Genomic DNA, 24,418 nt, shown 5'->3' on the forward strand with positions numbered 1-24,418 from the left:
TTTAAACGGGGAGCACACACTTTTGCACAACGCATAATCTGTAAACATAAGAAAATTGATTGGTCTATTTCCTTATGCACATGTGTATGGACCAATCAATTTTCTTATGCTTACGCATTATGCGTTGTGCAGAAGTGTGTGCTCCCCGCTTTAAACCGTGATCCAGACTACGGATTGGAATTGAGAGTGGGTTGAAATTTAATTAATCAGAATAAAGAAAACTAACTTCAAATTTAGTGAACTTTGCTCTAATTGGTCAAATTTCAATCAAATCTCAATCCCAATCCGTAGTCTGATCACGGCTTTATTCCAATTGGTCAAATCCCAATCCTCAATCTTTAATGCGTACTTCAATCTCAACTTAAGGTCCATTCACTGTGTAATGTCCATTTCTATGTATGTCATTGCAATATAGATTAACTTTAAAAAGTAAGTTAAACCGAGATTAAAATTAATCTGCCTTCGTAGAAATGTATATAAGAATTAGACAAGAAAAAATAAAAAAGTAAGTTACACCGAGATTAAAGTTAATTAGCATTGATAGAAATGGACATTAATAATCAACCACAGAATTGTTTCTAGCTAGATTTCTAACTAAATATTCGTGTTATCTCTAATCCAATCTATTTTTCCACGTATTAAAAAGAGAAATTAATTATTAACAAAATTATTAACAAATTCTTCTCCTCGATAAATACAGATTTCGCGCTCTCTCGTTGAAGACAAGAGTCGGCTGGTTTTGTTTTTCAACGCTGTCATCAGCTTGTCGCATACCAATGAATGAATAATGCACCGTCTAATATCTATGTTTAGAATACTCAGAATATGAAGCAACAGCTTTTCTGGAACAATAACAAGAAGTATTGACGCAGTTCCTCGCGCATGCGCGGCGCCAACCAGTGGATCCAGCGACGTGCGACGCGATTGCCGTTATTGGCGCGATAAAAGTCTCGATTAAATTCGACGGACGGGAAAAAGACGGGGCACATCAAAGCCTTCGAACAGCCTTTTGATATTGTTACATTAACATTTAACATTCACATCCATAGATTCTAATCGCGCTGACGAATAACGCAAAGTTAGAGACTTTCCTGAAGTTTATTCGATAGATCTTGGGGCGACCAATGGACCGGTTTTTCCGCCGGTACTGCGTATCTCGTTGTTTGCGATGCGCATGCGCGACGAACCCAACCCTCCGCCGTCGGTTCAACACACCGACAGCGTTGGACAGCGTGTCGCGCACGCGTGTGCGTGTGCGTGTGTGTACGTGACGTTGCTGGACGCGGTCGGACGGTCGCGACGCCGAGCTGATCTCCGAAGCGTGATTTTTGCTCGATTCCCGATTTTTCCCATCCGGATCGAACAAGGTAGAGGCCTTCCGCGCCGAAACCATGGCAGAGAAAGAGAAGGATAAAGAGAAAACCGCGATCGTGTTGCTCGTCGATGGATCGGAGGAAATGGAGGCCGTGATAATTGTCGACGTCCTACGGCGCGCCGGGGTACGTCACCTAGTGCGATCGATAATCCCCAGTCTCGTGACACTCCCGACGGAAAATAAACTGTACGGCATATATGTATATATGGTCCTCGCTTTTTTTTTTCTTTCTCTTCGTCATAATGCTCCGAAGGGGCATGGCCCCCACGTCTCGCCGCCTGACAATCGTCAGGATCTTATTTTTGAATGACGCTCCAGAGCGATCAATAATCCCCACTCTCTCATGTGGTATCCTCTTGGCAGAAATTAAACTATAAGATGTGTCATGTATGTCCCGATATTTACTGTGTCAGTGAATCTGGAAATCTATAGCACGCGTTACGTGCACTATACATTTTCGGAACTGGCAGTGTGAATATTGTTCGACACAGTCATATAATATATATATATATATATATATGCATAATGTTCAATCAATTCTTTTTATAAAAATTTTCATGATTTCTCATTTGGCGAGTGTTTTCGATTATATTTTTTAAATATCACAATAATAGGAGCATATGTAGCTTCTGATTGTATGATAGATATTAAATTATATATGTCAATTTGTTAATTTATATTAATAATATATGTCAGTTTACAGCCGTTATCAAGGAGTAAGCGATATTGTTTGTTAATTAAGCGAATTAGCATATTGGAAGTATATTGAAATACGATTGGATAGATTTCAGTCACCATAGCTGGCGTGTGGGATGGCACTTGCGTGAAGTGCAGCCGTAACGTCAAGATCTGCACAGACGCCTTGTTCACCGACGCTACTCAGGATAAGAGTTACGACATTGTCATATTGCCCGGCGGTCTTAACGGATCTAAGGCGTTCACGTCTGTAAGTTTGTTCAGCGGCAAGCGGCGTCTCTGATTTTGCTACGAAGTACGGAGTAATTGTAAAAAGTTCATTTTGTTAGTCGGCGGAAGTTGGGAGGTTGTTGCAAAAACAGGACAAGGAGAACAAATTAATAGCGGCTATCTGTGCGGCCCCTACAGCCTTGAAAACGCACAACATCGGCAAGGGAAAACGCATCACTTCTTACCCGTCTATGAAGAAAGAGCTGTGCGACGACTACGAATATTGCGAGGATAAAGTGGTGGTTGACGGTATATAACAATTGGTTTACCGTATACTTGTCGAGTGATATTGATAATCTCTGATATCGATTCCTAGCAATTTAGATTAATTTTAATCTCAGTTTAACTTATTTTTTATCTTTTTCTAATTCTTAGAACTAGAATTGACTTGCTTTTTATCTTTTTCTAGTTCTAAGAACTAGAAGAAGATAAAAAGTAAGTTGAACCAAGATTAAAGTTAATCTGCACTGTTAGAAATGGACATAAGTCGATCGGCAATTTAACGTCCAAGTTTCACCGGGATTGATATTTTTACAGGCAATCTCATAACGAGCCGAGGACCAGCGACTGCTATTGATTTTAGCTTGACCATCGTTAAGGAATTGCTGGACGAGGAGAGAGCCAAATGTGTCGCGAATGGTTTACTATATGAAGGCTACAAATAAAATTCTCCAAATTTTGCTTTATAGCCGCGGCTATGAAGTTCCCGGTGCATAAATTTGATGTATTTGGTGTGTTTGATTTTAGGAAGATTCATATACTCTAAACGCACACATACAAAAAAAATGTAGTTATAACCAAAGAAATTATAATAATATATGTACTTGAAGCGTGGAATTGAAAAAATCATATATGTACCAAAAGCGTGGAAACGAAAAAATGAATATATGTACTGAAAAGGTGAAAAATAAATTATATAAGTAATGTATGTACCGAAGCGTGGAAATTGCGATACCGAAGTGGAAGATGAATTGTAATAAGCGTACTGAGGCATAGTGGCAAGTGAGAGATACCACTTTAATTATACTTGAAATTCAGATGCATTTTAATGGAAACAATATACAGATAATAAAAAATCGTGTTATTTTCTTCAAGTTCGCATTTATAATTCATTAATGATATAAGAAGAGAGAGAAAGAGGACAAAGGGCAGGAAGTGCGGCCATATCGAGCGGGAACCCTCGACGATTCCGCCACTGACTACAGTGACTACTCTCGACAAAACTGCGTCCGTATATCCCCGTCCTTGCGACGCGCGATGCGTCGCTCTCCTTACCGGCGACTCGAACGGCGCGTAAATCAACGCGGGCACGATGAGGGACGATTAGTGCGTGCGTAGGGGCGCGTCAGTGATGCCCGGTCTAGAGGAGAGTATATCGCACGACACGAGTCCACGACCCACGCGCGCCCCAATGTCCGATGGGGATCGTGCGGTGCCCGAGCAAGTGAAAAGGTTCGTCTTCAGATCGCGGAAGACGCAGGGCCGCGCCGCGCAGGACGACGAGCGCGAGGAGAGCCTGGAGATCCTCATTCCCGAGGTGAGCGCGGCGACGGTGGTAACGAGTTCGCGCGCCCGCCGTATTTCCGGCCACGCGCGGTAGGGCTACCGGTGTTACGTCGCCTCTTGGTTAGGTCGTCGCTCCTGCGCCTCCTCCTCCTGCGAAAGAGCAGTTTCGTCGGGCCTCGACTCTGCGCGCGTGAAATTTTTCTCTCGCCTCCTCACCCCGTAAGATTATATAGTTTCTCTTTCCGCGCCGGGACTGTCGGTTTGCAGAATTTTGCGTCGTCGCGAGTTCGTAATGAGCGCTATTGTAACATTACGCGCGGTCATCCGCTGGCGATTGTTAAACCGTTAATATTACCGAGTTAAACAGTTCGCTGTTGTTTATTGTTTGTAATTTAGCCTTCGAGTTTGTAATTTAATACTTAACTATAATTTTTAACGTTATTACGAGATTAAATTCTTTCCGTTAATGATTGTTACGTAACTTGAGTTTGCGAATGGTTTCAACGATCTCAGTCCTAAGAAATAAAGTTTCCGACGAATAGTCTGATCACTAACTAACGATTACTGATTGCAGCTGCTGCAGGCTAATTACAGTTTCTACACTTGGCCTTGCGCGCCCGTGCTCGCCTGGTATCTCTGGGAGAACAGAGAGGACTTGGTTGGCAAGCGGGTTCTGGAGATCGGAGCCGGCACCTCGCTGCCAGGCATCCTCGCCAGCAAGTGCGGTGCCGTCGTGACTTTGAGCGACTCGGCGAGCCAACCGAGGACTCTGCAGCACATCAAGAGGTGTTGCGAGTTGAACGGAGTGGTGGATCAGGTCCAAATTGTCGGCATCACCTGGGGCTACTTCTTATCCAGCTTGTTCTCGCTCGGACAGCTGGATCTGATCATCGGTTCCGACTGCTTTTACGAGCCCACCGTGTTCGAAGACATAGTGGTCGTCGTGGCGTTTCTGCTGGAAAAGAATCCCTGCGCGAGGTTCCTCTGCACCTACCAGGAACGTAGCGCCGATTGGTCCATAGAGCATCTGCTGAACAAGTGGGGACTGTCGTGCGTGCACATAGCCCTGGACAGTCTCGGTACGAATTCCGACGTAAACCTGCACGAATTGATGCAGGATCATACGATACACTTGTTGGATATACAACGAGCGGAATAAGCGAATCCGACTCTTACCATGATTGCAAATGGTCTCGCGAGATACGCAATTAATATCGCCAACATTCCCTGGACGGTGAGTCGTCACGAGCTCAGGCTGTACTTCTCCCAGTTCGGTTGTGTCACAGATGCCTTTGTAGGGTTCGATAAGAAAACCGGTATCCATCAACACTACGGATACGTAACGTTCTTGAAGACGGAAGATGTAAATTCCGTGCTCGAGCGTAAGCATTCTTTGGAGGGGAAAGATTTAGTCGTCTCCAGGAAGAAATAAAGTAAAACCGATAAGAGTAGTACGTTTAATTGAAGACATATCGTGCAAGTCCGTGAACGATGGCCGAAAGCGATTTAGATAGCGACGTGACCGATCTGGAGGAGACCTTCAACAGAGCTGCCAAGTATCTGCAGACATTGGTATCGGAATTAGATTCGGGCCAGCTGCTTGCATTTTACGGTCTGTACAAACAAGCGACCGTGGGCCCGTGCGACATCCCGAGGCCCAATTGGTATCAGGTGCAGGCCAAGCACAAGTGGGAAGCATGGAAGAATCTCGGGGACATGAGCCGCGAGACCGCGATGGAAAACTACGTCCACGGGATCGCGAGGATAAATCCGACGTGGGACGATGACGAGGCGAAGGCCGACTCTCCGAAATGGATCGTCTTTAGCAAACTGTCGTACGGGAGCGCGGAGTTGAACGATGAAGACAAGACGTTCTTAGATTGGATCAAAGAGGGTAACGAGGCGAAGGTACGAGAATTTTTAACCGATGAGCCCGCGCTCGTGAACAAACCGGACGAGGAGGGCATGCATCCCATACACTGGGCCGCAGATCGCGGCTATCTCGGTATCCTGGATTATCTGATTAAGAGCGGCGCGAATGTAAATTCGCGGGATCAGTACGGGCAAACGGCCCTTCACTACGTAGTAAGTTGCGATCACGTGGACGCGGTCAAGTACTTGCTTTCGATCGGAGCTCAATCAAACGTAGCGGATAACGACGGTGTGACACCTAAAGAAATCGCGAACGAGCAGATCGCAGCTCTTTTATAATGCTACACCATTCTGTACACAAGCACACTGCGTTTACGATTGTTAATTCTGTTTTACGTATATTAATAAATCCAGTGTACTGATAATCTCGCATGGAAATCCATCATGTGCCTTATTTTATATTGTACTAATCCACTCGCCATTCTAATAGAGTAAATCTTTATTTATGTACAAATAAACTCCTCTAATAGTCCATTACATTCACAGCCTAAGCACACCTTAGGTAAATGCGTGATTTGTCATTAACTAGATTTTTATAATTCACTCGCTGCCTAATTAATGTTGCGAGCGATACCGATTATAAAATAAGCGGAAATTTGTAGAGAATGCAAGGTTTGTTATCTGTAGCAACAAATAAACTGAAATCTAAAAAAATAACAAAAAAAACGATGTCAGCTTTTGTCAATTATATAATTTGGAAGTCTGTTTCGCGTCATTACTCTGATAAACTCTATTTCTTACAATTTCATAAAATATAATCATCATTAACGTATTATATCTATCTTTTTATCCATAATTAAATATTCAATAATACTGCATTTTTATTTTCTTAACGGATAACTATTTCATCGTGTTGATTTCATTGTAAAATGAAAACTTTATTGATTCATTGCACGAAATTTTAAACAAAAAAACTTTTAACAAATATACTTTGAATTATTCTCAAATCTTTAATCTTTTAATATCAAGATATATATTAGTCTATGTATATTATATACATATAAGTAATGAATGTTAACCATATGCTAATTTCTTAAATTTGACAAATCTAGCATTCTCAATGAAACAAAATACAACAAACTCGAGATCTTTTGCCCGTGTTACGAAACAAGGTTCGGCGGAAAACGCCATAAAAATGGAATCCAGAATATTAACGCTGCTCGATTAAATTGCTAGCTAAAAATTAAAAATTTACGTATATAATTTTCAAGAAAGTAAAATCATAAATTTGATATCCTATTAATATTATGTGAGAATATAATAATAATCATACGATTGACAAATCTCTTGTAGATACATATGTGTACGACATATATGCATACGCAACCTTTCGGCGCGATCATCTTATAAGGAAACCCCGGGAAATGTCCCCGTCCGATTTTTATGAGCTTTTAGTATGTTCTCTAGATGAAAATAAGGGACACATTGTGGTGGCCGTGCGCGCTCCTACCAAGATGGCAACACAGTAATTAGCCACGTTTTTTCGCGAGCGCTCGACCGCGCCGACGTAAATATATGAACAAATTCGTTCATTGAAAACGATTGAAAACACTAAGTTTGTCATCGCACCTATTACACTCTTAAATTGATGTGTGTCAGATGCGTGTTTAGGGGTGAAACCTCTTTGAAAAAAATCAGCTTTTCTCTTTCGAGCCGAATATCTCCGAAACTACAAGAGAATAACATTTTTAAGCAAAAGTTGAATGGTTTGAAGAGCACTTTAGAATAATGACGAAATAAAAATTTTTTCATTTTAATTTTTTTTATTTTTATAAAAATATAAAAATTTTAAAAAATTTTTTGGTCATTGTTTTAAAGTACTTTAATATAAAATAAAAAATAATACGTGTTTCTTATTTTCATCTAGAGAACATACTAAAAATTCATCAAAATTGGAAGGGGACACTTCCGTGGGTTTCCTTGTTAGTCTGATAATTCGGGATCACGAGTTCATTGCATAGAAATATACCGTGATTTAAACATGTAAAAATGAATACTTTAACTATATTAAAAGTTCTTTCGAATCTTAGGTATTAACAATAATTCAGGGTCGCAAATCGGTCGAATATAAAGGATACGTTCATCTCTTCCAGCGTTCCATAACGATTAACAAACAATCTTCACTAATAAATATCACCCGTTGAATCAATTCCAACATATTGATCATGTCGGTCATCTCGTACATTAATTCGTTTTCCTCTCAATGGACGTATCGGTTGAAAATTCGTACTGTGAGCGCAAAAGCTGTCATTTAACGTTTCGCGGGTTGAAGTCAATCCTGTTATATTTTTACGTGTATATTAAGCGCACCGAGTCTTGTGCGCTTGTATGCTTACGGTGAAAATGCGAAGTGTTCTTACTCTTAGAATTCGTTTCTCCTTATTCGCAATAAGTATAAAAATTGATAATAGGCTGCAAAAATATTATGATTGATTACGAAATTAGATATGTACCTAAAACGGTTTGGAAACAACACACACACGCAGCGTGCTAACAGCTGCCGAATGCAAAACACCTTTAAAAACGTCCAAATGCACACTTGGATCTTCCTCTCGTTTTCGTATAATGGCAATTGTCAGAATGCTCTTCGAAGGATTATCCGTCGAGATATAATAAGAGGTCGTACAAATAGGGAGATCACGGAAAAAAAAATAGAGTAACTCTGTGTCCGAATCTTATATCAAACTTACGAATACGATCGCCTCGTTTTCAATCAACCGAAACAAACAGACGTTCGGTTGTTCCTTTGTATAAATACGATCACGATACTTTTTCATTCGAACGAAGATTTCCATTCAACTTTTTACAATCCGTATCCACTTTTCCATCGGTGACATATCGTCACGTGTAAAACTGCGTTCTCAACTGTAATAAATCGCTGAATCCTCGAGTGTCCTTTTCTCAAGATCGCGTTTGGCTCTTGCTTCGTACCGTGCTTTGCTAGAGATTGGTACTCTCTTGATCCGATTTAGGTCGTGCAGTGGGTGGCGGCGGTGGCGGCGGCTGTGGCCTCGGTGGTCGCTGGTGAACCCTCGGCGAGGCTGGCTTCTGCTGCGGCGACTTGAGGACCGTCACCACCGTGTTGGTCTGCGTTTGGACGTCTATAATATTACCTTCCGATCTGGTGCGTGTGTGCGCCTTCGCTTGCTCGTGCGGCGCGTCCGGCCTCTCGGGCTTCTCCGGGCGTTCGGTGCCGTACAACGACATTGACGACGGCCTGCTACCTACGCTTGGGCTTCTCTGCAAGTTCGAAGTTGCCGTGTTGCCAGTGCTCTCGCCCGGGAAGGCGTTGTTCCCCCCACGCACTTGTATTATACTGACCTGCTGTTTGTCCACGGAATACACGTGAGCCCGTTCCAGGGTTAAAGGCTGTAGACGATTTAAGAAAAAAAAAAGGACTTAGTCTTGTAGATTATTATATAACGGAATATATAATAAAGAATGTGAATAGAAAGCGAATAGGCATGTGTGAGAAAGCTTCGAATCAGACGGTGCGCAGCTTTTTACTTCACATGTAGCTTACGTAATCTCAAAATGTAATATCCAGGCAGTGTTTATTTGTTGTCCACCCGTAGTAACTACATTTGTTATAAATAATTATCATACATTTGTACAGACGAAGTGAATTGGTTGCGTTAAATCATCTTTACTTACCCCTGAATCGGTCTCTGTATTGTCATTAGTAGAACGCGGCTGCTGCCTGATAAGACTCGACGGACGAATTAAGCCGGGCGGTCGTTCGGGTATCGCCGGTTTACTGCTTCTGTCATTCGGTGTTATATGCGTATTGCTATCTGACTTTTTACGCAACTCCACTCCTTCTTCCGCTAAAATTGAACACAGGTATTTAAACGTCACAACCAAGCAAAAAGGGTTAATGAATCAGAGTAACCTTAAGAAACAATTTCTAACCTGTGTTATGTACAATATTCGTTATACTTCTCGGTGCTGCGACCGGTCTTCTCCTTTCCAATGTGGATGGCTTCTCCGTAGGCACTGGTTTTGGTCTCTGCACTATAGTCTCGTTATGCTCCATCTCTGTAATTATTTTAGCAACACTCGTATTGTCGGACGAGTTCCCATTTGGTTTCTCTTTTGCACTCGGCACATTTACTTTCGCATCGCATTTCTGCGGTTCTTGAACACTTTTGTCCGCTTCATTGTAATTGAAGACTTCACTTTGGTGAACGACGGTCTCTTGCAACCGCTCGGGATCATCGTCAGGATGAACATCCGTCGGAATCGATTCTGAGACTGACTGCGATTTTGCATCCGTCTCCGGATGCTTCTCGTATTTCTCCACGTAGCTGTCGTGTCGTATCAATTCGGTATTCACTTCGTGCTTTTGGCTTTTATACGTTGATCGATTCAGGGTAGATGTCAAGGCTCTCGGTGGTTTGTCCGGTGTCGGCGGCGGTTTATCGTGCCGATCCGGAGTATTGCCGCCCGGCGGTGTCGGCGCCGGTTTATTCTTCCGTCGTGCCGCTGGCTTCGGGCTGCCCTGCGTCGGGCTCTCGCCGTGATCGCTGAGACTGCTGTTGGATACGCAACGGCGCATACCGATGGTCTGATGTTCCGTATCGTTCACGATCCCGATTTCCAGATCGCGATCAAAATCCACCTCGCCGGGGAAGAACCAATCCGCATATGTAATTAATTGGTCTACTATAAGACTAGAGTTGTTCGCTGTACTCATGTTCATCCTGCAAACAACGGAAACGTCAGCAGCTTTTCTAACACTGTGTTAATCGTCCGTTAAACTTTAATACTTAAAACAAATACGTGCATGTCGAAGAAAGAATTGCTTACACTATTGTATTTGCGTCCTCTTGCGGACTCCAAATCAGATTTGGCGCGATGACGATAGCGATGTTCTGCGGCGTCATTTTATTTACATCTTGATTCTTCGTGAGCACAGCTAGAAACTTAATTAAAAACCGCAGGTTTTCTAGGTTCGCCGGTGGTAACTTATATAATACTTCCCAGAGAGCTCGTAATCTCATGTCGCTAGGCGAGATTTTTGCAGCAGCCATCCATTCGGGATACAATCTGAATAATCACAGATGTCATATAGTGACAGTTATTGATCTTGATTAGATGTAATACTTACTTGTACGTCAATAAAGGCTCCGGCAATTCCCGTAAGTATGATTTCAGCGCGCCAGCAATAACATGTGGATCTTTGTATTCAAGGGCTGTCGTTAAATTGAGACAGCAGGCGTCCAGGCTCAACTTGATTCGTCGTGATTTCGAGGCGGCGCCAGCTATTCTAAAAAGGCCTTCCTCCTCCATACCCAGACGCAGTAACGCGGATACACACAGTTGTATGGGCAGTGCGATTTTTCTGTTTGTTACCCTAAGGTGCTCTTCAAGAGGATATCCGTATACTGGCTTCATTTCGTTATCATCTGTAATTGCGATCATAGTATAAGCATCTTTCGCTTTCGTTTACGAATCGTATCAATTTGTCACGATCTTTACCAATATCTTTATAATCGTATTGTAAAAAGCGCGTAAACTTACTAATATAGCTCTCCATTGTGGGTATAAGATCTTCAAGACAATGCAATGCACTTTCATGATACGCTCGTTGAAGTTTTATATACTGAATAATCGTCTGAGCTAGTTCAGTCTCTCGCGACATAAGCTGGAACATCTCTGCGGCCAATTGATCTCGGCATTGCTCAACTTTCAATTCGGCATCTTCTAATTCTTCCCTCAAGCTTTCTATCTTTGTTGCGCCTGCACCTGCATAAAGTTCAACTATTTTAGATTATAATTTTTCAAATCTAGTAAACACAGATTATATTGAACATTTATGTAGTACGAATAAAAAATGAAATCAAGAAATAATATATCAAATAATTTTCCAAATCTATAGTAAATACAGATTATATCAAACACTTATATAATGTGAATAAAAAATGACGAAGAAATAACAATGTATCAAATAATCAAAACAAAGATGATAGGCTCAAAGTTTCAGTATTCTTCACATATTATTCGTGCTGCGAATACCTCAACTAAAAAAGAATTTGAGACAACGATTTGAAATGTAACGATCATTACCAGTACTGTGTTTAATCGCTTGGAAGTATCTCGTTCTGGCGCTGTCCATGTCCAAAATAAGACGTTGCAAGTTTCTCCTATACTTCAATATATTTGGTACATCAGTGTCTAAAATATGTTGCAGCGGGGCGGCCACATATTGTTCGACTTTAGCCTCATGTTCCACGGCTTCGTTAGCCAACGACATCTGCACTCGCCCACACTCCACCAGCGTAAAACTCATGAGACCGTCCTCGCCGGCGTTCTCCAACATGGTTTGCCCGAGTGTGTACTCGGGACATTTTTTCTAAGAAAAAAAAATTTAATATTTAACGACCATTTCATGAATCTTACAACAAAAGCACTGGATATAAAGAATCTGTAACAAGTATATTCCAAATTTTACAGTTAATAAGAACTTGAATCCTTTAATATCTATTTACCAGACGTTTTTCCTTGAGAGCTGGATCTTGAGTGATGGTTTGGTTTGGCGGATTTCCGAGTCGTTTGCTGAGACCGGTGAGAGCTAGTCTGATCTGTTCAACATGCTTGTCAGCAGCCACCAGATCATCCGTCAACACCTCCGTCTTACCAGCTCTGTTCGCACGAGAAAGAAACTTTCACTGAGATATTGTATATTTGATACCAAGAAGATCTTATCTTTTATCTTTCGCAGTCTTTATTTTATCACTTCTAATCTATCCAATATAAGTAATTTCAAGGTCTATTTTGGTTCCATTTATTACGATTCACAACTGATCACGACGGGTATGTGTTTTCTACCAGAACGTAATCCGTCGACAATTCTGACATATTATACTCCAAAAAAAAGATTCATCTACTTAGATGAGGCTTTAACGTCAAATCGAATGAGTCATACAGCAACCCTTATAATCTATTCAATCTATTGTAAAAAAAGGAAAAGCGCATGATACTTGAAACGATACAGCACGGGCGTAATACAGCAATAGATAAAATTAGAAGCAACAGTCATGCGGGCTGGGCGGTTCTGTGCTCGTCTACCTGGAGAACCTCTGATCGGCGAGCTGCTTCACCCGGAAAAACTGCTTCTTCATGGTTGGCTGGGGCGGTCGTGAGAGAGTGTCGTGACTCGGTCGAAAAATCGAACCCGTCGTCCGGTCCGGTCCGGTCCAGATCTCCCCGCAGACAGGGCTTTTTCTACACACCGACGCCTCGCGACTCGCGCTCACGCTCGCGCATCCTCCGCGACTCCCTCGCCGACGTGTTCGCGCGGCGGCGGCGACGGTGGTAGAGCGCGGGACGGGCAGGGAGGGTCCTTCGTGTCGCGGCAAGGGCGAGCGTCCGTCATAATGTTTGCGCGATGATCTCACGGCCGGCGCTGAGAGTCGACGCGCTCGCGGCCGATCGGTTCTCGCGCACCATCGATAAGATCCGGCGATAAAAGAGCGATCCGAGTCAGCGACTCAGCGGCCAGCGCCTCGCCCGGTCGCGCCGATCGATTTGGGTTAGGTGAATCCAGTGAATCTGAACACTTCTTCGCCGTCCTCCTCTTCCTCTCTCTTTCTCTCTCTCTCCCCCGCCACTCTCCCTCTTTCTCCAGATTCTAATAGACGAGAGGGAACGTTCGCTCGGATTCAGAGTTAAACGTCCCGACGCCCGGCGACGTGCGACGTGCGAGTGGGACCGTGGCCGTGGCGCTCTTACGTCACGCTAGTCGAGCGTTTATGCGTCCTCTTCGTCGGGTAGCGCGGCGAACTTCGCGCTTCACCTCGGCACAATCGGCCTGAAGCTCGTCGCATCAGGCGACCGCCTCCCCGCGCACCTACCGTCTCCCTCACTTGGCTTTTGCGACTCGATTCTCTCTCCTTCCTCTTTCTTTCTTCGACCGTTCGGTCTCTCCCTCTCCGTCGCGCACTCTTTTCGCGATAGCGCACGGTTGATAGATCCGTCTCATCCGTCAAACGTCTGAAACGTCAAACCCGCGCAAAAGTCGCTCGCCTGGCGATCAGTGCGATCTCGCCCCCTCGCCCCCCAGCTCGTCCAAGATAATCGATCGATTGATCGATGGCATATCGAACAAAACTCGATTGTCGAATGAGAATCAAGAGTGACTTATCGGCGATCGATAGATCGTCGCGCGACTCACCGCCAACTTCACGACGTCAGCTGTTTTTTTTTTTTACAGCAGTATACCAGGCACGGCGCTGTCGCTCGCGCGGGGTTTCTCCTCTACCACCCATGCGGCCACCGTCTGGCGTCTGTCAACAGCGATCAACAGTATCGGAGCCGTCGACGAGTAGTCTGCTTCGAGGCAGCGCGCAAAACGCGAATCACTGCCGTGCCGCACGCGCGACAGGTATACACGACGTAAACCGTGACACCGTCTAACGATCATCATGAATCGTTCCACTTTGAACGTGATTCTCCTCAGCGTGGGATTCATGCTGGTCTTCACGGCGTTTCAAACGATGGGCAATATAGAGGTGAGGCAAGAGAGCGTAATTGTTATCGATATTATTATTATTATTATCGTACTTGCGTCGTGGAATTTCCGCGTTTTCCATTGTCGCTTAAACTGCGACTCACTCGAGATGATGGATCGATTCGTTCGGAGTAGAAAATTATACTTTACGTACGAACGGAGACGGGTCTTTGCGTCGTGAGCTTTAATTCTTTTAACTTCTTGAAAGATCCCTTAACACTCGGAGCGATACCTGATTTAGAAACGGTTTGTATTCTAATTACGACAGGTACTTAGCGGCAAATGCGCGCTATGTCAGCGATCGCTCGATAAATCTGCGATTGTATCCCTGCGAGTTAGAAATTTGTTTCTTTTCGGGACGCAATCCAGTGTATTCGCCCTGAAAACAAATTTATCGTTAACAATTTCACATCGTATTAAGAGATGTTTAATGTACGCTGGATACGCTTATTGCGAGATTAGAAACGATCTTCTTCGTTACGCAATCGATCGACGAAATGTATAATTAGCTTTATCCGCGGTGAGGAAATGCGTGATTAAAAACGGACACAAATAATTGTCCTATATTTATTTTAGAATCGAAATCTGTCATGAGATAATCAATTTGTAAAAATGAAAAATATGTAACTGCTGAGCAATGAAATTCGAGAAGTGAATTGCTTTTAATAAACACAGCGTGATAAAGGCTTCTCTGATTTTAACTCGTTTTCACTGTATATCACTGTATTTTTGCAATTCCAACGTTTGAACGTGGAAAAACGTTTTCTACAACACGATCGACAAAGTATCTATAATTAGCTTTATCCGCGGTGAGGAAATGCGTGATTAACAACGGACACAAGTAATTATCCTATATTTATTTTATAATCGAAGTCTATCATGAGACGATCAATTTGTAAATATGAAAAATATGTAACTGCTGAGCAATGAAATTCGAAAAGTGATTTGCTTTTAATAAACACAGGCTGGGTAATAAAGGCTTTTCTGATTTTAACTCGTTTTCACTGCATATCACTGTACTTTTGTAATTCCAACGTTTGAACGTGGAGAAATGTTTTCTACAACACGCTCGACAAAGTATCTATAATTAGCTTTATCCGCAGTGAAGTAATGCGTGATTAAACGGACATAAATAATTATTCTATATTTATTATTTTAAAATTACTTTGAGACAATCATTTTGCAAAAAATATATAATAAGCAATGAAATTCGAGAAGTGATTTGCTTTCAATAAACACGGCGTAATAAAGATTGCTCTGGTTTTAAAACAATGCATTTTTGCAATTCCAAAACGCTGGAACGTGGAAAAACATTTTTTACAACACGATCGACGAAACGTATAATTAGTTTTATCCGCGGTGAAGTAATGCGTGATTAAAATCGAAGTCTATTTACTTTGAGACAATCATTACGTGTAAAACTAAAAAATATATAATTAATAAGCAATAAAATTCGTGAAATAACTTGCTTTTAATAAATACAGCGTAATAAAGATTTCTCTGGTTTTAAAACGATGCATTTTTGCAATTCTAACGTTTGAACGTGGAAAAACGTTATTTGCCACACGATCTTTCATTCCCTCTGACGCAGGCATTCTCGCAGGATTAACGATGATTGGATAATATTAGGTGATCAACGTTGAGATCCCTTTTCCAGCGAGCTCGAGGTGGAGGTTTCTCCGTGGCATTTACGTCTATTTCTGCCAATATAAATTAACTTTAATCTCGGCCCAATTTGTTCTTTTTTTTTAGTTTTAAGAAATAGAAAAAATAAAAGGTAAGTTAAGCCGAGATTAAAGTTGATCTATATTGATAGAAGTGAGTATTAAACGTTCAAACGTAAGCGATTTGTCTGAATTACTTTCGCTTTTCCGTGTCCACGTGTTCCACGTTGACGAACACCCAAAGGTAGTAACGCTCGATGCGAACGTGATTTCAATTCAGAGAGAGAAAAAGAGGCAGAACGAACGAGAAATTAATTTCGCTGGACGCCTCGATATCAAACGATTTGACTTCCATTTTACGTTTAACCGCTGCGACGCAAATAAAACATTTTCATTAGTCTGTAAAATCCTAGAAAGTACAGATAGTCGATTAGTCGCGTGGTTTAGAAAGTACCACAAAAGGCAAAGAGCTAACCGGTCGGCCGCGAGGCTGGAACGCCTGCAATTTACACGATAGCATTATCGACTACTTTCTGCATTGCGAAACATCTGCGATCTGTGAACAATCATCACCTATTAGAGCTTTCTCCCTCAAAAGCCAACCGATGCCTGGATGAGACCTAAACAATTTCCGCGCCCTGATTCTGCAGTTCTTAACGACAGTGTCGTTATCATTATATTGGCGTTGCGCTAGTGTAATATATGGTAAAAAAGCTTCGCAACGGCAATATAACGATAGCACTGTCGTTAAGAGTTACAGAATAGGACTACCGGACCGGAGACGATTCTTTTGTAATATTCTAAAGATAAAGAGAAAAAAATCGTTGATTCTTTTAAATACTATCGCTAGGAACGTTAAGTTCTCTCGTCGCTCTCTTTCTCTCTTTTTTGTCCCTCATATTTAATACATGAATTTGTTTACGTTACCTCTATCTCTATGATTTTACTCTCCCAGTTTTTTTGATCTCAGTTCTTTTAACGTTTCGTAATTGTTACTTTATCTGCGCAACCTGAAATTGTTCCCCGGGAGTATTGTTTCAGGATATAATAACAATATTTAGACGCTCATTCCTCTTGCATAATTGCTTTGCGCTTGTTTCTTTTTATGAATGATCTTCCGAACTTCATACCTCGTACCACTATCTGAAAAAGACTTACATAATGTATTCCGCGGGATATCGTAAGAGGGTAATCTGAGAGCGCGCGAGAATCGTGTTCTGGAGAGAGCCGCTCTGGTAATGTTATTAAACATTATCGCCGTTATCTCCGTAATTCAGAAGTATCTCCGGATACGCGATATCTGTGAAATTTTTCACCGACGCGCGACGAATAATTGATCGCCGCGGTCTTTGTTCCCGCGCGCGCGGGAATTCACCGGCCGCTAACGATGTCAAGTCCGATTAGCCCACAAAAGTCATAGATTACTCTGATATTCCGTTCAGTGGCGTAGCTTAGATCACTGGCGCTCTCAGAGTTCTACCGTGATATTTTCTGGACCGTCCTCCCTTAAATGCGAGAGAAAGCGAAGAATTGTAACTGTAACTGTAAAGAGAAGAAGAATTTAGATATATTGTATCAATCAACATTTGCATAATGAAAAAGTTAAGTTCATTTACGAAGATTTCAAAGTCATTTTAGATATACAATTTTAGAGCGATGATATTTCGTAATCTCGCCTTTTAAAATATTTGTCTTAATAAAAGTTCTCTGCGCCAATTAATAGTAATTCGAAAACTTAATTTAAAATTAAGTATCCTTAACGCTATGTCAGAATTTATTTTTGACAATTAACCGAAAATAACGGACGTTTATGTCAATTACGAATTCTTACGATAACGAATAACGATAATTAGATAACGTATAATTCTGGGCGATCTTATCGCACTTTTCTTACGTGAAAGTTTTTATAATCGCGGCGATAGCTTTATTTTGTACGTTTAATCGTAAAAAGTTCATCAGTTGATTACGTTAATCTTTCAAGAGCTAAGATATTAATTCTCTCTTTTAAAGATTTTGAAGATTAATCCTCCAATTGAAATTTCACGATTACCTATTTTTCATATCGCCTCTTGCAGCGCATCGGAAGGTGCAGTTTACGTTGTATATGCACACGTTATTAAATTAAATTGCATTTAGATTCTTTAATTATCGACGCATTTATTTCACGTCTCGTTATTTTGAACTTCGTGTAAACTTTGAGCTTCGTGTAAACATGAACTCGGCGTTAATTTCGAGCGATAACGAGCCGGTCATTATAGTAGAATGGAAATTGGGGATTGTCCGGTAATCGACGAGATCGACACATCGTCACCTTAGTCTAATTAAATCCGATTAAATTATGCGAAGTATCCAATCGAGACAAAACGGTGTTACATTTTTGTACATAACGAAATTGATACTACGAATACTATGTTCCTTCCTCTTTCTTTACGTTTGATCATCGAAACTTCGTATTAGAAACTCTAAAATTCCTCAAGACGCGAAATCCTCCTGCCTATTGTATCGAAATTCTGTAAACGGACTGCCGAAGAGTGCGGCGAAAGAGAGAGTTCGCCAACGCAAAAACGAAATGTATCCTAGACGTGCTCGATAATTGTATCCTGAACTGAAAACCTGAACCGACGCAACCGGTTCCCGCCGAATTCACTTTGCGCGTCGCCCTTCGCCGTGTCGCAATTCACCGAGGATCATAATGACTTCGGATTCTCGAAGAGACTCCCTCGGATGGAGAGAGACGAGACGCTCAATCAGGCGTAATTCATTGCTTCGACGAAAAAATCCTGGATCCCTGATAGCGCGCCCAGAGAAATATCTAAAACAGAATGCCTCGTTAGTTGATACAGCTGTACGAGATACGACGCAGTCTCCTTTCACTTTTAGTCTCGTGTATATAAGAGAAAGGAGGAGGAGACCTCGTCGAATAACGTCAGTTATCTATGCGACACGTTCGGTAGTTAGAATAAATTTATTACTTCAGCTTACATTGCCAAGAAGGGACTCGGTTTACAAATATTTTCTTAGCTACAAATATTTCCTTAACTACACGTTTGGTAGTTAAGGAAATAGACTTGCACTGACAAACGACCGTCGATAAATATGTTTCATTAACTGATAAATGTGTTTTGATTGTGTAAACAGTTTAATTGCAATTAATATAATAGCGAAGAACACATGAATTTTCTAATGTCATACAATGTATTTTGCTATGCAAAATATATAGCTACCGGAAGAGATAAGAGAAGTTCACAGATAACACACGTACCGTTTTAGATTTATGATAATTTTTAACTGAATAAATTAAATAGAATAAACGCTTTTATTTGCCGAAGAACATTTTTCGAAAAATATAGATAATGATATTAAACAATCTACAAACATTTGTAACATTTATTTCTACAAGCAAGAAATTTAATAAATGGAATTGTAATTTCAATATCATTGAACTTTTCAAGAGATTTGTAATAATAAAAAATTGAAAAATTTAGAATTATTGACGCATTTTAATTTACACGTTACGCGTTTAAATTTTACTTATTTTTTATCGGCAACGGAAATTGTTTTATTAACATGCAATAATGTAATAAAAGTAAAATACGACGTGTCCCAGATTTGCTGCACTTTCTTTATCTAGAATTCTTATAGATTTCTTTCGAGAGTTGCATTGGGGTCAATAATGTAAAAGTTATGTAAACATCTATCTATATGATCTCTTGCAATACCTGTGCAGATCTTATCGAACGCCGTTATCAGTACGAATACTTGGCACCGGATTTTTATGAAAACGAGGCTACAAACATATTCGTAAAAAAATATATTGTTATCTCACCGAAAAATCGCCCTTGTTCGTCATTATCGCTTACTTATTGACAATCGCTATCTTGACATAGAACATTGTACTTATGTAGATAATCATATTAGCGATAAACATAGCTAAATAAAAAAAAAAAACAGAAAATATCTATACATTGTAATGAAATCGGCGAAAATATCCACAGCTTCTTTCTTTGTCAGAATTTACTTAAACTTACAGCTTGTAATGACGTTAATATTGCGCGTAATATGCATATGAAAAGAAAAACTGATGCGTTGCATGCGTTGCATGTTATCACCAATAGTGATACGACTGTCGATTACTGATAACTTTCGAGCGCGAACAAGATTCGACGATGTTCGCCGCGAAATAATTGACGGTAGATCTGGAAATACGACGTAAAATAAAGCTACTATGGTTTCCTATGTGTGAAAGCGTAGTTGAAACTATGAGAACGCGATTGCGTTCGACCGATTCGCTCCTGATACGATAGTGGCGATAGGTGAAATCGTGAATAACGCGAACGCGCTTTCATTACGAATCTTCCGTTGCCCAAATGATTATTAATTAGAACGGACATTAACGATTCTTATTTATTTTAATCAATTTTCCTACTGAAATGACTATATTTTTTCTTTATGTTTTTTGTATCTCGTCTTAATTTAAAAATTGCACGAGTGATATTTCCAACCTGACAAATTCCTTCTGAAATGATTTTATATATCCTTATCTGTTTTAAAAGAGGAAATTGTAGAAAGAAGAGAAAGAGAAAATGAAGAAAGGTTTCCTCTTAGATTGGCAATCAATATGCAGCGCATTAAATCAGAACATCCCAAATTCTTCTAAAATGGCACATCAGAAAAATATAAAGCAACATTCCTACATCACTTGGTATTCTGTGGTTATCCTTGATACGTAAATATAGTCCTGTTTTTTTGTAGTTTTTGTAAATACAGAATAACCAGTTTCAGTCCTGAAAAAGGATACCGGAACTACATGCAATACAATGCGCTTTCTGATGCTTTATTTCTTATTAACATTCTTCGAATTCTTACCCGTTTCTCGTTTGGTCACTTTCCAACGACATCATCCGAAATACTTTTTGTGCCACTGTTTAATGTAAATATAATAAAGAGAGAGAGGTGACGTTCAACTAAATTCACGAAGGAAAAACTTAGTTCCCAAAATAATTGGGAAACGTTCCCTTACAGCAAATGCTATATGAGATACAGAATAGTTTCTCATTCATATGAAAGAGAAACTATCTGACATATAACACGCAGCGCGACTATTTCCAATTGGAATTTCCAAGTCGGTCGCCATGGATAAGTCGTCCAACGGTGACCGACCTTCATACATCTAATACAATAGGAACTCGACGGAATCGCAGAAAGTTTACGTGACGTCGTTGCAAGGAACAGCGTATTAGAAGTATGCTGACCTTCTCACGTCGATCTCCTCTGTTCGCAGCAAACTATCCTGGACAGCATCAAAACGGATACAAAAGGAGAGTTCAAGGCTGATGCTTATATCAGCCTGGCCATAATCTACGCCGTGTTTGCGACCTGCAACTGGTTAGCACCGTCGTACATCTCGGTGACCGGGCCACGGGTGGCAATACTCACGGGCGCCTGCTGTTACGTGCTGTTCATCGCCTCGTTTTTCTATCCGCACGAAGCCCTGCTGTACACCATGTCCGTACTCGTCGGGATCGGCGCCGCCCTGATATGGACCGGTCACGGGCAATATCTGACAGAGAACAGTGATAATGAGACCATGTCGCGGAACGCCGGTATGTTCTGGGCGATTTTCCAGATGTCGCAGTTCGCCGGCAATCTGTTTGTCTCCTTAATCTTTACGAAGCCCAATATCAACCATGAGCAGCGGACGATCGTATTTAGCGTGCTAACCAGCGTCGCGGTGATCGGCATAGGGGTGCTGCTCGTCCTGAGAAAAACGCCGCAGAAGCTATCGTTGGGCGAGGCTGAGGGGGTGTCGAACGCCGACAAAGAGCTGCGCCTGCCGGAACCAAAACGCGAAAAACCGCTGGTGACCGCGTGGCGTGCCTTCGTGGATGCGATCAAACTCTTTCTCACATCGAACATGCTGATCCTGTCATTAACGTTCATCTATACAGGTCTCGAGCTCACCTTCTACTCCGGTGTGTATTCCAACAGCATTGGGTTCGTGAAGAAAATGGGCGACAATCGCAAGAGCTTCGTGGGATACTCCGGCATCGGCATCGGCGTCGGCGAGGTCTTAGGCGGCGCGATCTTTGGTATCCTCGCGTCCAAGATATCCGGCAGGTGCGGCGGCTGGCCGGTGGTGATCACCGGTCTGGTAGTGCATCTGTTCGCCTTCGTCAGCATCTTCCTGAATCTGCCAAACGACGCCCCGTGGGGGGACACGGACAATGTAGGCTTCATCGAGCCCTCGCCGCCCCTCGCGCTGATAGGCAGTGTTACCCTCGGTTTCGGCGACGCCTGCTTCAACACCCAGGTCTACTCGCTGCTGGGCGTCATGTTCGCCAACGAAAGCGCGCCGGCTTTCGCTCTCTTTAAATTCTGCCAATCTGTCGCGGCGGCCATCAGCTTCTCGTACTCCACCAAGGCGGGACTGCATATACAGCTCGCGGTGCTACTCGTGACTATATTTCTCGGTACGGGGGCCTTCTGCTACGTCGAACACAAGGCCAAAAAGTCGAACAACGATACCCCGCGGGAGACTGACCCGGCGTTGGTCGACGCCACGAGCGGCGAAGATTGATAAAGCTAGTTAGATACATTCGTTAAGTTGCAAAGACACACAGCGAATTTCAGATGCAAGTCAAGTGCGCGAAAGATCTCGAGAGATAACACCGAGGAACACGGAAAGCCGCGTTAAAAGTAAAGCGAACAACTCACGGTCGGCTCGAACGTTAACATAAATTATTTTAGTGTATTAATGGTAAGAGATATCCTTGCAAATTTTAAGTATTACGTGATGCATGAATCCTATAATTGGAGACTCTTTACAATATCTTTACAATATTTTAAATATAGTAAACGCCATAGTTGAGGATATCAACTGTGAAGAAATTGCGAATTTTCGTAATGATCCTCATTTTCTGAAAATTCCATGCTATTGTAAGAAGTCTCTACATTCAAGTCCATGAGAATATCATCGTACGATCGATAACGACAAAGAGGATATCCAGAAATGTATCATGGTCTTCCAGTTTCTAAATATTTTTCAATCTCCACTTTATTTCGGGATAACTATGCTTTAGATAGTCTCCCCTTTAAAGCGGTATCTTTGTATATGCAAGTGTGCCAACATGCATCTATAAATGCAATAAATGTATATGCATCTATTTATCGGCGTCAACGTTCTCATTATGCTGAAAATGTTGCGACACTCACAGAGAGTCGAAAGACGCTGTTTTAAAGGCATCGATCTAATCGGTTGCTTGATATTGTTATCGGAATGTAAGAATTATAATGAGCTAATCGATAATAATTTATATCTTTTTCATCCACAAACTCGAAGGCTGTGTAAGTGTTCTTTGCATTCATTACGAGCTCCTTTTTGTAAGTTTTAATTACATGTAACGTTAATGATTACGAGATCAAGTTTGTTTTTAACAACGATTGTTCGCACCAGTTTTGCAACGCACTGCGATTTTGTGATTAACTAGTCTGTAACATGAGTCCGCCAGAAAAAGACTCGCGTTTAACTAGTCCGTAACGCAGTATATCGACTTTATCGTTTGATCGTATGCGTGTGTATGTGTGTGGGCGCACAACGGTACGTGACATTTACAGCTCGAAACTCGATTGAATTGTCCGAGATCAGACTTAAGGATCTTGTTCCTTCGTTGATCGACGCTGGCCTCAAGGGTCGCGGCGGACTATATAGATTAACTGCGGCATGCATGCAGGATGTATTAAAAGTCGGACACTTTCCTCGCAATTCCTAAAGCATCTAGAGCAGGAATCAAAAAACACAAGAGAAATTAATACAAAATAAAAAATCGAATCTTGAAATTGAATTGAAAATTGTATTAAATTGAAACCGTAAAACGACACGTGTTTCTTATTAACAAAATTTTAAGCTAAGATCTCTTTTGTTAAGGTTTAATCCTGCGACTTTTGAGACATCCTTTATGCAATACCCACGCATTCTACTCTTTTTTTTCATATTTTATTCAATCATGGACGTGTTAGATATATTTTATGATAGTGGATAAAAATGCAAATAGAAATATCAATGATGATCAACTATTCTCTTGACAATCAAAATTCTATTGAAGATACTCTACTAATGAATATGTATACGAGACATCGTGATACTTTTAGAGAACGCATTTCCTGCCTCCATAATTTTCGCAAAGAGAAAGGGGACTTCGTGTTGTAGTTCCTCTTACGCATATATTACAGTCCACGTTACATTCCATAATACAAATGCGTGTGTTTGTACAGAATATTTTTTTTCTTCATATAAGATTTGCTCCTTGGACATGTACCTGACAGAGAAAGATCACGATCTATTCTAAAAGCACGTATAATCCCGATCACGGATCAATCAAGAATGATCATTATTGTTTTTATTGTTAAATAGTTTATGAATGAAATTTTATGATATGTATTTTATGATATCTATATATATATATA

At 41.4% G+C, this 24,418-nt stretch overlaps 6 protein-coding genes across 9 annotated transcripts; 5 read left to right on the forward strand and 1 right to left on the reverse strand.

The window, feature by feature from the left end:
• Positions 1–1,229: 1,229 nt before the first annotated feature.
• On the forward strand, positions 1,230–3,178 carry LOC112462774 (protein dj-1beta-like). Its single transcript, XM_025028761.1, has 4 exons — positions 1,230–1,499; positions 2,160–2,321; positions 2,401–2,590; positions 2,879–3,178. Exons 1-4 carry the CDS (start codon positions 1,392–1,394, stop codon positions 3,004–3,006), a joined length of 588 nt encoding a protein of 195 aa, XP_024884529.1. The 5' UTR covers positions 1,230–1,391; the 3' UTR covers positions 3,007–3,178.
• A 396-nt stretch (positions 3,179–3,574) lies between these two features.
• LOC112462772 (methyltransferase-like protein 23) lies at positions 3,575–5,022 on the forward strand. The gene is made up of 2 exons (XM_025028759.1): positions 3,575–3,878; positions 4,422–5,022. The coding sequence occupies exons 1-2, from the start codon at positions 3,693–3,695 to the stop codon at positions 5,004–5,006; spliced, it is 771 nt and encodes a 256-aa protein (XP_024884527.1). The 5' UTR covers positions 3,575–3,692; the 3' UTR covers positions 5,007–5,022.
• Positions 5,010–5,297, forward strand: LOC112462776 (SRA stem-loop-interacting RNA-binding protein, mitochondrial-like). The gene has a single exon (XM_025028763.1). The coding sequence runs from the start codon at positions 5,025–5,027 to the stop codon at positions 5,277–5,279; it is 255 nt and encodes an 84-aa protein (XP_024884531.1). The 5' UTR covers positions 5,010–5,024; the 3' UTR covers positions 5,280–5,297.
• Positions 5,298–5,320: 23 nt separating this feature from the next.
• Positions 5,321–6,144, forward strand: LOC112462773 (acyl-CoA-binding domain-containing protein 6-like). Its single transcript, XM_025028760.1, has one exon. The coding sequence runs from the start codon at positions 5,339–5,341 to the stop codon at positions 6,056–6,058; it is 720 nt and encodes a 239-aa protein (XP_024884528.1). The 5' UTR covers positions 5,321–5,338; the 3' UTR covers positions 6,059–6,144.
• A 1,449-nt stretch (positions 6,145–7,593) lies between these two features.
• On the reverse strand, positions 7,594–13,911 carry LOC112462770 (rho GTPase-activating protein 44-like). Of its 4 annotated transcripts, none has more exons than XM_025028755.1 (10): positions 12,851–13,911; positions 12,271–12,424; positions 11,849–12,134; positions 11,303–11,527; positions 10,890–11,187; positions 10,589–10,828; positions 9,692–10,482; positions 9,434–9,606; positions 9,101–9,148; positions 7,594–9,019 (listed from the first exon to the last, which is right to left on the reverse strand). In XM_025028755.1, exons 1-10 carry the CDS (start codon positions 12,901–12,903, stop codon positions 8,720–8,722), a joined length of 2,568 nt encoding a protein of 855 aa, XP_024884523.1. In that variant the 5' UTR covers positions 12,904–13,911; the 3' UTR covers positions 7,594–8,719. The 4 variants fall into 4 exon arrangements, with proteins under 4 accessions (XP_024884523.1, XP_024884522.1, XP_024884524.1 ...); XM_025028757.1 differs by lacking the exon at positions 7,594–9,019 and adding an exon at positions 9,303–9,357 and having other exon boundaries at positions 9,057–9,148; XM_025028754.1 differs by having other exon boundaries at positions 7,594–9,148.
• An 87-nt stretch (positions 13,912–13,998) lies between these two features.
• On the forward strand, positions 13,999–24,401 carry LOC112462771 (UNC93-like protein MFSD11). Its single transcript, XM_025028758.1, has 2 exons — positions 13,999–14,292; positions 21,237–24,401. The coding sequence occupies exons 1-2, from the start codon at positions 14,206–14,208 to the stop codon at positions 22,530–22,532; spliced, it is 1,383 nt and encodes a 460-aa protein (XP_024884526.1). The 5' UTR covers positions 13,999–14,205; the 3' UTR covers positions 22,533–24,401.
• Positions 24,402–24,418: the final 17 nt, after the last annotated feature.

This window comes from Temnothorax curvispinosus, unplaced genomic scaffold (assembly GCF_003070985.1).
Source record: "Temnothorax curvispinosus isolate PA1 unplaced genomic scaffold, ASM307098v1 QBEX01012734.1, whole genome shotgun sequence".
Lineage (NCBI taxonomy): Eukaryota > Metazoa > Arthropoda > Insecta > Hymenoptera > Formicidae > Temnothorax > Temnothorax curvispinosus.

Bases quoted from the DNA above. Each gene is read 5' to 3' on its own strand.
- LOC112462770 (XM_025028754.1), bottom strand. From the start codon at position 12,903: ATGAAGAAGCAGTTTTTCCGGGTGAAGCAGCTCGCCGATCAGAGGTTC. The intron at 12,425-12,850 runs GTAGACGAGCAC...TCGTGCGAACAG, and splicing joins GCCGATCAGAGGTTCTCCAG to AGCTGGTAAGACGGAGGTGT. The intron at 11,528-11,848 runs GTAATGATCGTT...AACTTTATGCAG, and splicing joins AGCGATTAAACACAGTACTG to GTGCAGGCGCAACAAAGATA.
- LOC112462772 (XM_025028759.1), top strand. From the start codon at position 3,693: ATGCCCGGTCTAGAGGAGAGTATATCGCACGACACGAGTCCACGACCC. The intron at 3,879-4,421 runs GTGAGCGCGGCG...TACTGATTGCAG, and splicing joins TGGAGATCCTCATTCCCGAG to CTGCTGCAGGCTAATTACAG.
- LOC112462773 (XM_025028760.1), top strand. From the start codon at position 5,339: ATGGCCGAAAGCGATTTAGATAGCGACGTGACCGATCTGGAGGAGACC.
- LOC112462776 (XM_025028763.1), top strand. From the start codon at position 5,025: ATGATTGCAAATGGTCTCGCGAGATACGCAATTAATATCGCCAACATT.
- LOC112462774 (XM_025028761.1), top strand. From the start codon at position 1,392: ATGGCAGAGAAAGAGAAGGATAAAGAGAAAACCGCGATCGTGTTGCTC. The intron at 1,500-2,159 runs GTACGTCACCTA...ACGATTGGATAG, and splicing joins ACGTCCTACGGCGCGCCGGG to ATTTCAGTCACCATAGCTGG. The intron at 2,591-2,878 runs GTATATAACAAT...ATATTTTTACAG, and splicing joins GGATAAAGTGGTGGTTGACG to GCAATCTCATAACGAGCCGA.
- LOC112462771 (XM_025028758.1), top strand. From the start codon at position 14,206: ATGAATCGTTCCACTTTGAACGTGATTCTCCTCAGCGTGGGATTCATG. The intron at 14,293-21,236 runs GTGAGGCAAGAG...CTCTGTTCGCAG, and splicing joins AAACGATGGGCAATATAGAG to CAAACTATCCTGGACAGCAT.